Source organism: Vidua macroura, chromosome 1, assembly GCF_024509145.1.
Source record: "Vidua macroura isolate BioBank_ID:100142 chromosome 1, ASM2450914v1, whole genome shotgun sequence".
NCBI classification, from domain to species: Eukaryota; Metazoa; Chordata; class Aves; order Passeriformes; family Viduidae; genus Vidua; species Vidua macroura.
Genome location: NC_071571.1, coordinates 30863428 through 30877471, shown reverse-complemented (window position 1 = coordinate 30877471; position 14044 = coordinate 30863428). Strand labels below are relative to the sequence as shown.

At 38.8% G+C, this 14044-nt stretch overlaps 1 protein-coding gene across 1 annotated transcript in view; it reads left to right on the top strand.

Annotated features, from left to right (window-relative positions):
- The window catches only part of MACC1 (MET transcriptional regulator MACC1), a 34370-nt gene extending 28906 nt beyond the window's left edge, over positions 1 to 5464 (top strand). The window contains exon 5 of the mRNA XM_053999829.1: positions 3449 to 5464. Coding sequence (XP_053855804.1) covers positions 3449 to 3661 — 213 coding nt within the window. The 3' untranslated portion in view covers positions 3662 to 5464. The remainder of the gene's footprint in view (positions 1 to 3448) is intronic.
- Positions 5465 to 14044: the final 8580 nt, after the last annotated feature.

Sequence of the window (14044 nt, the reverse complement as noted above, 5' to 3'; positions counted from 1 at the left end):
AGTACTAGTGTAATGTGATGAGATAATTATGCATCAATGGTGACCAGTTTGTAAAGCTTTTGATCCCTACATTCTCCTTTTTCTTCTTTCTTTCTTTTCTTTTGTCTTAGATTAAAAAAAAAAAAATCAGTTGTGCTAGATTAGAGGAAACCAAGGATTGTGTTTAAGGATATTTCAGCCAATTGTCTTATTACAATGTCAGATTGACCATCAGCATAAGTCAAAGCATAACATCTTTTCATATTCATTGTCTTTTCACATTCTAGTGAAGACAGAAGACTATACCCTCATTCTTTAAACATCTCAGTCTAACAGGAATGTAAGAAAAGGAAGAAAGAGACCCAGAAAAAAGCATAGCCAGTAAGAGAATTTCAGGAGATACCAGCTTTTCTTTTTGGCTACTTTGGCTATCAAGCTAAAAATTGGAATACAGAAACTTTCTGGTTCCAACATAAATACAATGGTGATGACCTGCTTTAGTTCATTAAAATATGTTATAATATCTCACATTTACAGTAGTACATTAAAAAATAATTTTCAATTTAGCCTCTCTAAAAAAAACCCAAAAGAATTAATCAATCTCCTTCTTCCCACCTACCACTAATGTACTTTTCTCCTCTCCTTCTGTAACCTTATGGTTATGATTTAGGATAGACTTGCTTAAAGGAAAAATTCTGCACTATTCAGTTGGGAAAATGATGATACCTTGCTCTCCTGTGGATCAAAAATGAGAAAATTCACTAAATGCACAGGCACTTTTTTATTACTGAAACTCAAGGTAGAAACTAGACTAATCAGACTGGGAGACCATAAGTTTAGACTACACTAGACCAATGAGATTGTGGGGCTGTAAGTCTAATTTTTTTTTTCCCATTTGGGTATGCCAGCAGAATTTGAGGGAAATGTTTACAGAAACAATGACAGAATCAGTCTTGGGTAAGCTGAAAGATCTCAGCCCAAAACTATGGAGAAATTTCAGAGCTATGAGCAAAGAAATTCTCCTCCTACTCAGTTCCTCCAGGGATCAAGTAAATAAAGCTTAAATTAAAGAAGTAAAGCTTTATGTTGTGTACTGTTTGCAAATTAGTAAGATAATATTGAGGAAATAACTAATTTACTTCAGAATTATCCTTCACAACCATAAAAACTGGTGGTTTTTTTTTTTATAAAAGAGGAAAAAATGCTCACTTTTGTGTATATACATAAATGTACAGTCATCAGTCCATGCACATTTATAACTATGAATATGTTATGACTATGGTATGTTCCTGTTAAAACAGTGAATGACAGAACCTTTTAGGAGAATCATGGGTTTCTTTGTGGATTTGTGCATCATCCCTGCAACTGTTAACTCAACTGCTGTTTGCAAAACCTTTATTGCCAATAAGGAAAAGGAAAACAGAACTTTGATTGCCCAAATAACATTTGGAAAAGCAGTAGCTGGGAAAAGAATTATTTTGGTGGTTAACTGAGCAAATTTACTCAGCACTTTGAAAGATAAAATTCCAGCTTGGTATCTGAATCATACCACTATAACTTAATTAATGTCATTAGACCAATGACAAATTACACCTGCTAAGGATCTGGTCCATTTGTTTGGCATAAACCAAATAAATTGTAGTTTGAAAAACAAAAAAGCACTGGAAACCTATCTTTTAATTTCGTTTGTTTCTTGCAGGAAATTTTTAAAATGTTATGTCCTTATTAAAAAAATTACAAAAGCTTTTGACTTGCCTGTTTTAGAGTGTTTGGGTGTTTTTCTCCCCCTTTTAAAAATAGTTTTTACAGATAAATCATGTTAGAATCATAGAATCATTGAGGTTGTAAAAGACCTCTAAATTCAGCCAGTCAGTCTGCCTAATTTGCCCAGCACTTCCAAGTCCACACTAAACCGTGTCCCTAAGTACCAACATGTGATTAAATTCCTCCAGGGATGGAGCCTCAACCACTTCCCTGGGCAGTCTGTTTCAATGCCTGACCTACCTTTCAGTGAAGATTTTTTTCCTAATAGCCAATCTAAATTAATTAAGGGGACTTCATTCTGCTCCCCATCTTTGTTTTCCAGCTCAGTGGAATGGATACCCAGAGAGCAGCTGGTCTGGGTATTTAAGCCTGAGGCAAGGAAGGCATTAAGTACCTCAACCTTTCCCTCATCCTTTGCCACAATGTTGCCCCTGTAGCCAAAAAAGGTTGGAGATTCTCCTTCGCCTGAGGATGCTGACATCTTTTTAGAAGCATCTTTTATTGTCTTTTACGGCAGTAGCCAGATTAAGTTCCTGCTGCTGTTGTCAGAAAACATTTCTGAAAGGTAAAAAGCGTGTTTAAAATTTTCAGGCTGAGTAGAGCGACAGTAGGATGTTGATTAATGGGGCAGTAACCATCAAAAGCACAACCAAATAGGGAAACTGTTACTGGGTTGTCTTGGTTTGAAAAGACAGCTGTCCACTAAGGAAGGCAGGAGCCTCCCTTGAAATGGAAAATGTAAACCCCCTCCCTCCAAATTATTATAATTTTGAAATTAAGAGGCTCTCAGGCAAAGATATGGGAATAGGAAGAACAGTTCTTTACTAGGAAAATTAAAAATACCAATGCAATAGTACAAAAAAGAAAACAAACCACTGACAGAGTCAGAATATGACCTGACACCCTGTGGGTCAGGGTGTTGGTAGCAGTCCCATTAAATGGTGGCTGCAGTTCTGTAATGACAGGTGTGGTTCTGTTGAAGCAGTGATCCTGTAGAAAGGTGGTGTTTCCTCTGAAGGTCCAGTAGTGGTGTAGATGGGCCTGGTCTTCTTCCAGGAATCCATTGGAGAAGACAGCTGCTCCTCTGCGAATACAGTGGGAAAAAGCTGTCTCTGGTGTTCCAAATCTCACATTATATCCAGGTAGGAATGCTTGGCTCCTCCCTCTGGGTGGAGCTTCTCACAATGGGATGATGTAATTTTATCAGTCATGCAGTGACACTTAATGACCCATTAACAGAAGATATCTCACCAGAGGGAGGATTGGTTGTGGAAGAGATAAAGAAAAACTGCCCAATTAACAGAAGATAACTGCCACACCTCTAACAAATAACAAATAGAATACACAACCCCATCCTAAGACATGGATGTATGCATTGCAAAAGATGAAAAGTATTTTCCTTCCTCTCTTGTTCTTTGACTTATAGTTTCAGACAAGGATATATTTTGACTTGGTGATAATCATCTGAGTGATGAATTTATCTATTATTTACCTCTCTGAGAATTTGAGAGTTTCATAGAAATAATGTAAATAAGATTACTGGAGTTTTTATATCAACGTGCCTCTTTTTATAAAGCATTTCAGCATGCCTAGTGATTAAACACTTATTTTCTCTTTTCTTTTCTGTGACTTTTCAACTATTTAGCTATTTTTTTTTTCTTCAATAATTAAATTTCTGCCATTATTTTTTCCCCTTTATTTTCAGATGATGTGGAAACCTGCATATGACTTTCTCTACACTTGGGCTGCCCATTATGGAGATGGTTATAGGGATGTCTTACAAGACCTACAATCAGCCTTGGATAAAATGAAAAACCCAGTAACAAAACAGTGGCGAGAGTTAACTGGAGCTCTGATTCTTGTGAATTGCATGGAGGTGTTAAGAGCAAGTGCCTTCTCCAAAATGGAGGAAGAGTAATGGACAAAATATGTTTTTGGAAAATCTGTTAAGAAACTATACCTCTGTATAGTTTATTTGTATATTTATGTTTCAGAGATACTTGTAGAGCATGGCAGAATGAAGTTTGTTTTAACTGACCTGATGTTGGGTCTAGCCCTATGGTTCTCAACTACAGATTGTGCTAGTGGCTTCTGAGTAAATAAGAAAAGAATGGAGAATTAAACTAATGAGGCCAACAAAAATTACATGTATTCTATGGGGTATTTTGTAAAAGGAGCTATTTCTGATTGCACTGACTTCTAGACAGAGATTAGTCTTAAAACCAGAACTATTCATGGGTGAGTTCAGCATGTGGAGCCTAGGTTTACATTGTTTTCAGTGAAGTATTAAAATCTAAATATTTAATACATTTAATATTTGGTGCTCAAACCCCTCAACTCTAATTCAGTGGGTGCAGGTTAGCCTACAAAAAAGCCTTTAAGATTCTTTCATCCTCATCTGGGACAAAAATAATCTAATTGTCTCACCACACAGGAATTCAACAGTTCCTGGAAAAATAGGTGTGTGCTGCATACACTCAAAAAATAGGTGTGTGCTGCACTTTTCCAAAACAACTTCTGGTATCTATTTTAAAAACTCAAGAGAGACAGAAGATAAAAATCTCAAAAGTGTTTGGTTTTGATTTATTTGTTGATGGAACTAAACAAAAGAGGGTTTCGTCTCTTTTCATATATTTTTTAGTTTATATTTCTGCAATTTTTTTCTACATTGTGCTGAACGGAAATTCCAGAAAATTCCAGAAGCCTTTATGCTCACTGTCCATCCCTCTGATCATTTGTGTAGTCCTTCCCTGTTGCTTTTAGGTAAGAACATAGTGGAAGGAGACTTTGTAGGTACAAGGACTGGAAACAATTCATACCTGCATCTGTTGATTGTTTTCTTCTACCTCACTGGATATGGAAGATGACTATTATTTTCTCAAAAAAAGTTAACAGTGGAGTGCTTTTAAGATTAGTTTATTTATGGAGCAATTAATTATAACTAGTCATATGTTTTAAAAAGTACTCTGCTTAGATGCTGTCAGTAAAAATCTTCCAATAACTGAGTAGCTTATTATAAGTACAGAAAATACAGACTGAATAATAGTTACAGGCTGACCAAATTTTTAATATAATTTCAATGTATTAAATATCTTTTTAGTTAAGTGGTAGATCTAAAAGGTTAAATCCATTTTGAGCTCCTTTGATCAACATTCATTCAGAAACATCAGCAAATACTCAAGACAACCAATTGAAAAGAGACTTGGCATTCTGCCATCACTTGTGGTTGACAAGACAAAGTCAAATTCTTTCAGGAGTAGCACAAAACAGCACTTCTGTTCAGAAACTGCACTTCTTCTGTTGTCTTAGTTCATTTTTACAAAGGGAGGTTTTGCCATTCTAAAATAAAACCACATTTAGACATTTTTCTTCCCCTCTCCTTTCCTCTAACCTTTTTCTTTTCTACTTTCATTAAGCTTTCCCAAAGTACCCATAGCTCAGGAAGGAGGCTGAGGAAGGAGTACTTGCCTGAATAACAGGTAAATTAATTCACCAGAAAGTCCTCTCGCATGAGGGCAGTTACAGAATTAGCATGCATGCAAGTTATCTGCTTTCAGAGGACTTGCCCCTGATTTGCAAGACAATGAGGAATTCTGACCATAGAACACTATCTGCTATTGCTGATCAAGGAAAGGTGGAGAAAAAGGAGTCAGATTATCAAAGCTTCCTGTTGTTTCAGGTGCCAGCACTGATTTTATATCTTCCTCCACACAGTTTTAAGAAGAGCTAATAATAATAATATTATTATTATTATTATATTTATTAAATATTATATATTTATTAAATACAATAATAATGTTTCTCTTGTGATCTGCACTTCAGTGTAGAGCCAGCTTGTCCTTCCTTCTTCAGGTAGTGAAGCCCCCAAAAGATGAGAAGGGAGGTTGTCCTACTCTTTTGTGCTGCTAGGTAAGGAAAAGGTATAAAATATATCAATAGACATCTTTAAAGGTAAAAAGACACATGAAAATACTAAGAACTAAAACAAACTCCCTGAAGATTTTCTAGACTGCTTCTGCTTCCACCTTAGACCCTGCTCATAAGCAGACTGTGAAACCTGAACAGGACTTTGTAGTGGTGCAACAGGTTACACACCAGATTGAATTCAAACCTCAGGGAAATATATATTTTTGCTCCCTCAGAGCTGAAATACCAGAGGAGATCACAAAGCAAATCTTTCAGCTTCACTAGGTTGTCTTACTATCTGCTTTTCATACATCCCACTAGGCCATAGTCCCTTGTTTAAAGCCCTGTTAAGTAAATTTTTAACACCTTTTTTCTTTCACTTTTTTCCCTTTTTTGTTAACCTGGCTGCAACAGCTAACCAACTCAGCTTGCATCTGTTTCTGAAGATGAGTCTGTGCTTCCATCCTTTTTTTTGCACATCTGAATGTCTTATCTTTAGTAAATGTGTGTTTACTTTCTTTTTCAACAGATCATGTAGTAATTTCTTTGCTCAGTCCTGTATTTTTCTGTTGTCAATACTAGTCAAAAGACTGGAAAAGGCCATTAGAAGCTACCAATTATCAAATATAAAAGCTGCCCAAAGCCATTGAAGCTGAAGGAAAATCCATCCCAAGAAGGTAGTCAGTGGTCATGCTCCCAGGGAGAGAAGGCCCCAGTGGCCAGAGCCTGTTGCCTGTAACTCTCATGGCCAGGCCCTTTCTTTGCTCTGAAAACTTTTTCTGTTCTGAACAAGAGTTGAATTTGGCCCAGCAAATTTAGCAAATATTGACTCAGTGAGTCAGTGTTCTCCTTAGCTTGCAAAATTATGCAACATGTCCTCCAAGTATATTTCTTTAAAAGGAAATTTATATCTGCCTGTAGCTGTGCTGTATTGCAGGGCCTTTGACTGCTGGTTGCTAATTGCACTCCCATTTTTGCTTTAAGCTTCTGCTCATATGAATGAAATGTGCACTCGTGCAATATTCTGTTTACTTTAGCAGCCCACACTGGATATATTTAAGAAAAAAAAGGTATTAAAACTCCATATTTTATTTAGTGGTCTAGTATTCAAAACCACAAAATGCCAGCTCAGAGTGAAAGCAGCTGCATTCAACAGCAGCACACAGCTTGGAGCACATGGCTTAGGTAAACATGCTCTGTTCTTGACCTTTTTTCTTTTCCTCCCACCCTGTCAAGAGAGAACAGCTTTCCCATGAGCCTGCACACATACTTTCTTTGGTTTCTTCAAAGTGAGATGAGATTAACAAGGCCTTGGGAGGAGACAAGGAAAAATACCAACCCCTGGTCCTTGCCTTAAATGACCCTCTGTTTCCAGGTTTCCTAATTTCTTTGTGTAGAAAACAGCTGTGTCAGCCAGTTCCATTTTCCTTTGAAGTTGTAGGCAGAAAACCCCCATCACCTTCCTTCATCCTTCTATCCTCTGAATAGGTGTTTCTTAAGCAAATGAGCAAATTAAATCTGTGAGTGCATCTGTTGCTTTATGAATCCACCTACCCATGAAAACTGGAATAATTGTTCCCTTGGTTGAGTCAACACCTGAGTGGGGCAGACACCTTCCACAGTGGGCAGTGGCAAGGAAAACCTGTCACTGATACTAAAAATGCTGTTTTTCAGTGAAGTTGGAAGCCATTCATCTTGCAGTGCAGAGGCTTCATGCCATATAATGACACAGTGCAGTGACATATTTCTGAATTAATAACAGTCAAGATTGGAGAGAAAAGGCATATTATTCCCCCCGGAAGTTCCAGCCCTCCAGTTGGGTTTGGGGAAAGGTTCAATTTCTTAGGTTTCACTAGCTTTTTTTGGAAAGTAGAGGTTTAGGGAAGGAAAAGGAAGTTTCTTTTAAAATGTAAGTAAAGGGCTACTCCCAAAGCCAGGCTCTGGGCAGTAGGCTGGATGCCAAGACCAAGCTACATGTTATGGGGTGTTCTTTGTGGAAGTGTCTAGGGAAGAAAATGGGAGGAGACACCAGTCATCTTTCTTCCTACTGAGAACAGAAAAATGTGAAAGAGTGGATAAGTGTTTATTAGGTAATTTTTTTCATGAAAAAGACTGTTTTTCATAAATCCTTTCCATAAAGCTAAGCTGTGGGGAAAACAAACACTAAACAGTTCCAAAGGAGCAACTCAATCTTGTTGTGTTGAGCTGACTCTAAAGACCTACTCCTGAAGTATCTCTAGGCTCAGTAAGTGACGCAGCTGACAATGACCTACTAAATAACAAAGGCAATTGTGTAGAACTGCAGATGGCAATGCTGTATTCCCATCTAAATCCAGGGCTGTTGCTTTTTCATCATCTAACAGCTTGTTCAGCTATGGACAGCTGTACCAAATAGGGATATAAAGCTATGCTGTTTTGTTGTGTTTGTATCATATGAAGTATTGAAAAGATGGGAATAAAATAGAGAGCAAAGGGCTGTATTTCCCACCCTGCCCAGGAAGAGACTGTAGCAAATGGTATTCTTCACATTAGTGTGAGACACCAACCATTAAATTCTTTGGCAAGGCCCTTGAAAAATTGTAGATATGTAAAGGAAATGTTAGTCTAGTGTGAGTGGTAATCATTGTCCTTGAAGGATATGTTGCCAATAAGTATCTACAGACACTATGGGATATTCAAATAACTTGTGATTATTTTTAGTACAAAAAGTGCCATTTTCTGTTTCTTGCCAATGTATATATATATGTAGATAATCTATTTTTTTAGCTTACAGTATATATTTTTAAACAAAATAAACAAAATTACATTGTCCACTGGAATATCTTGAGAATTTTATTTTGGTTTTGTAAGACTAAGAAGAGCAAAGGAAGAGGTCATGAGGTAAAAAATAATGGTTCAGTAAATACCAGGAAATTAGCAATGTCTTTATACACATTTCTCTTCATTTATAAATCCTGTGTGTTAAAAATATGAAAGCACACTCCTTTTACTGTGTTCATAAGCAAAAGTTGTTTGCTAATATTACTTCCCGGAACAGAATTATCTCACTTTTGAGAAGAGGGCAGTCTGTGGATGTTGACGTGGAAACCAGTGGAAACCATATTCTTCTCACAAGAATATGCTCTCAATTTTTTTTTCTCCGAATTTTTTTTTCTCTGAATTTTTTTTTCTCTGAAAAAGGATCAAATTCTTATGATCCTTTCAGTGTAAGCTGGACGGGAACACAGCCTATATATCAAATTTATGGTTCAGATTTAAATTTAAAGCTATGTGTCAGGAGTTGCTGTATGAACTGAAAGGTCCATTTGCATATCCATTCTAAATCCCAGGTTTTAATATGTAAATGAAGTGGCCTGGCAGGAATAGGGATGGCAGCACAATAGTACCAGAAGAGCAGACAAAGATGAAGTGCATTCAGCTCCACTCCACAACTTCAGAGCCTTAAACATTATGTTTGTGTTAAATTCAGTACAAGTTCTAAAATACAGCCTTGTCAAATACAATACCCTGAGAACAATGGGAATCCAGAGTGACAAGGGGGAAGTGAATATGCAATGACTGCTCAGTCTGTCTCATAAGAATGAAGTTATCAGGAAATGGGTTTAAAAATAAACAAAAGTACCCTTTCATACAGTGAGGAATTGGGGAATGTGTTGTTATGGGATATTGCTGAAGACAAAATCATACATGGGTGCAAAAGAAAACCAGTCAAATTTACAGAGGAAAAAAAAAGTGCCTAGTGGATGTGGTGGTTTGTCTACAGCCACCAGCTTCATATAAAACAGAATTGGATACTGAAAATGCAGCAGGGAGAAATACTACCCTCCACTAGTGCTATTTCTCACCATTTCCTCTAGAGACTGGGTCTGGAGTGGGCAGATGTCTGCTCTCACCCAATCCTTCCTGCACTCTTATAACCACAAGACTCACATGGTCCTCACATATCCCAGCAGGCTCCTTTCCTGCACCTGCCTCCCTTCTGCCCCAGTTCAGGCAACAGTTCCTCAATTTATTTAGCAACAACCATCTGGCCCTTCTCCAGCTCTGTGGCCTTGAGTCTAAGAGTAGCTGGGCTGAGCTGTGATCCTCTGACATGCTGCCTCTGGCAATGGGGTCACTGATAGGGGAGCACGGTTCTCAACTTTAGGCACGGGGACATCAACCTAGCAAGACTCCTCAGGGCTGGCCTTGCTCCATGAACTTTCTTTTCTCTCGGAATCTAATGAAGCCTTCTTTTATGCATCTGAGGGAAAATCATGAAGAGGAGAAAGAATGAGTGGGAAAAGGATTTTGAACAAAATTTTAGACAAGAAAGCTCATTTCTTAGTTTTACTCACAAGCAGGAAAAGTTATTATTAGAGTCTGAAATGATTTCATATAATGCCACCCTCTGTTCTTCATACAAAAGGCTCCATTGCTATTAATAAAGGAATTTTAAAATACCAAACAGCCAATGGATGATTTAATAACACTGCTTATAAAACTAATTGTGTGTAACTGAAAAGCTCTCCCTGGGGTCCCATTTGCAGGAGGGTTAAATAGGATTATCAAATCTAAAAGAATAAAAAAGATAAAAAACTCCCAAAGCCCTGAAGCCCAGGAAGAAGGAGTTAGGACATTTTGCTGAATAAATTATAGACCTCAGTCATTAGTACCAGGGGATTATCTCATAGAAAGAGAAATCTGAATTGGTTTCATATGCCTGCAAGCTTCTTTAAAGGTTTTAGGTCAGAAGCTTGATTTTCATATACACAAACAAGTCTTTTCACCTGGGGACCTCCAGCCAGCAGGATGACTTCAGTGGGAAGCCATTTACCCTTCATGTCAGGGTACGTCAAACATAACAAACTACTGTAGAAAAACTAAAGGGACCTTATCCTTTCCTCAATTTTTATTTGCCTATAGAAGTTCTATATTGTTCCATAAAGCAAAAGTGATAGTGTAGCTGAGATGAGGAGAATGAGAGTGATCAGTGCAGATCCATGTGGAGGCTATCTGGTACAATTTTCCATCACAGATCCTGGTTGGAAATGTTCACATCAGTCCCATGGAGGCACAGACCTCTTTGCAACCCATGCTACAAGCCTGCCTCCCCAGCCTTTCTCATCCCCTCAAACCCTCTTGCCCCTCTCCGCAGAGGTGTCCTCTCTTCATCCTAGCTGGCAGTCAGTCATTATAGACCCCACTGCACCTCACACCTCAGCTGCTCTCCCTCACCCACTGCTCTGGGTTCAGGGAAAAGATACCCATCTTCTCTGTCCCCTAGTCCTCTGTACTTTCTTCTTTCTCCAAAGCTTCTCCTAAGCTGGACAACCACTTCCAACAGCCTTAGAGCTCCCTAGGCTTTCTGTGAGACTCTGTGAGCTGCTCTCCAGCTCTTGCCTGCCCCATGCCCACCCCATCGCAGCCCTGCAGGTCCTTGCAGGATTGTCACAAAACCTGTGTTACTTGCTGCTCGGTCTCTGGTCAGTTGATGCTATGCTCTCCTTTTAGCACCACAAGGGCTGAGCACAGCCCTTTGTTTGGCTCTGTGCTCAGGAACAGATTTCAGGATCCAGCCCCTGATGAGACTGAAACAACATGGACACAGGCTGCCTCAGCCAAAAAATCTGCCCACAGATGACTTTGAAGGCAAGAGAGCTGAATATATCCAGACAAATATCAAAAGAAAACATAGAAACGTGGTAGTTGTGTCCTTTAATAGACAGAAACCAAAGACAAAATATGAATTTTGACCCTAGGCTAAAGACACTTTCTCACAACTTTTTGGTTTCTTTCTATTTCATACATTTTTAATTAATTAGGTGCAGATATTTAGGAGAAACATAATAGTTAAGGCCAGTACCTGCTTAATGCAAGGACTTTAACCTCAGACAGCTTTTGTCCTTTTGAAAGACTTCTAACAAGTAGGATTTTACTTGGGAGATTGGGTTGCATAAAGGTAAGCACTGCTGGCACAAAAACTCAGCATGTTAATCTAAGAACAATGCTGACATTTCTACAGAAATTTGCGTCAGGTTACTTCACCAGAGAAGGAAAATATAACAAAATACAGGATATGGAAGACACAATAATTAAAACCACTATAAGATATTAGTAGCCAGTCAACACACTTCAAGCCTCACACATATCAAGTCCTCTTCAGTTTATTTTTGCCTACTTTAAAGTACATCTGGAGAGAAGAGGAAGGTAAAAGAGGAGAGGTTATTGTTACTTGAATGATTATGATAGCTATTTGTACTACATGAATGGCTGGTTTGAAGCTGAAGATCGACTGTGCAGTGATCTCCAATAATGAAAAGGGAGAAAAAACACAAGAAGAAAAGAGAAGCTCAAAAAGCATTTTTTCAAGGTCACACAAAGAATATCTTCAGGACCTTTCTAAAGTCTTGCTCAGGACTTATCCATTAAGCATTGCTACCTTAATAGTTACATGGGTTATATCATGAAGATGTATAATAAGAAATGTTGCATCCTGGGTTTGGGTTCAGATTAGGGGTTCTGATCTTTGTTAAGTTTGCCAGTTCTGTGTACCCTCATGCATCCCCCGGGTTTTCCCCCCACTGCAGTAACTAACTCCAGGCTGCCTGCCACTGGAGTTTCCCCCTGTCACTCTTATAACCACTCCCTGCCAACTCTTGAGAATTCCGCGCTCGTCACCCCATCCCCATGATCTCACTGGCCCCAAAGCCCCGTGTCCGCCCCCGTCGTGTTCCCATTGGTCGTTGTGGCACACGTCACTGCCACGGCGTCTGCACTCATTGGGCGGAGGGCTCCCGTCCTCCCCTGTCCCACCCCTATATCCCTCCGCAGCTCCCCAGCCTCAGGGCAGATTCATCCACACGACGTTGGGAGTGGGCTGCAGAAGAGCCCGGAAGTAGCGGCGAACACTGACCCCGACGAGAAGCCGAGGCACCCAAGCTGGGTGCTCGGCTCCAGGAAAAGTAACGCACAGCCGCTGAAATACTTGTGATTTTGCACAACAAGGTTCATGGGTTCTTCCAGGAGCATTTTCAGGCTATTCATGTTTTTTGTCATACAAACAGACACATATTCTTCACTTAGCCAAACTGTGGGCATCCTCTGCACATGGAGAAAGTACCCTCCAACCTGACTGCCGGTCACTCCTGGAAGGGGTCATTAATGCCTCACCACATGCAGATGTGGGATGAAGCTTAAGGAGAGAGGAGCTAGCCTGCATTGCAACTGTAGGCCAAAACCTGGGATGAACTGAAAGATTAGCTATGTAAGAGATGCTTTTATTCATGTACTAATGGACATCTACATCAGGATGTTTTTGTAGAAACCCTGACTGCTGTAAGTATTTTATTTCAGCCTTCTCAATGTAACTGTGGCCAGTAAAACTAAAAGCTGGGAAATATCTTCAGCAGAAAAAGACACTTGTAGAGGAGTCCCCCTGTTTCTATGTAATAGTCAGCTGCAAGTAACATCAGAAACTGTGTAACAGCAAATCAGTAAGTTTATATTGAGGAAAAACAATACTTAAAATAATCCAGACATCTTTTCTGTGTAATGTCAGGTACATCTCTAGAATGGGCAGCAGTGAGATTCTTGATCACATTTTATCAATTGAAATATTATTTTAAATTTCACCATTCCCAAAGGGAACAGTTTTCTTGTAACTGCATTGTTTCAGATGAGCTTTTTCTAGCAGACTGCCTCTTTCAAACAAGTACCATTGATTATAAGAAAACAACATCCCAGGCTACTTAATCTAAATGAGAATCTGGACCCACCTACAAGTCTCCAAATAAGGTACTGGCTTTGCATATTTTTTCCCTCAAATCCAACTATTTTTATCCTAAGGAATACCCATTAAATAGTGCTGCTAGGTCTCCCTTTTTCAAACTAAGGCAGAAGGGACACATTAAAAGATATTTACAAGCAAAAGATGGTTTGGATGCTTTATTATGTGCAGGAATAATAGTTTTCACTGTATTATGAAAATACCTATATAGCAGTGGCCCATATTCTGATGGCTTTATGTCACCAAATATTACAATTTTAGGACTGTAGTCTTGCAAATGCTTACAAATTACCCCGCCAAATCCCACCTTCTTTCTCTGTACTTACCTATATTAAATGGCCTATACCACAAATTATCAGGGATTTTTTTTTTTTTTTTTTTTAGAAATAGTACTTAAAAATCTAAATTTTCTCTCCCCCCATTTCTCCCTCCTTTTCTGTGCACAAGGATGCAGAACTTGGTATGCAGTACAAAGAAACATTTTTGTGGGAGGTACTTATTGAAAATGCTGGCAGCACATGACTAAGATTATAATGAGTACAAAAGTGCTTACACAAATGCTAAGAGGCAGCCAGCACAGTACAGAGTAATAGGCAGAAAAATAATTGCTGAGGTTAGTTAGAGCAT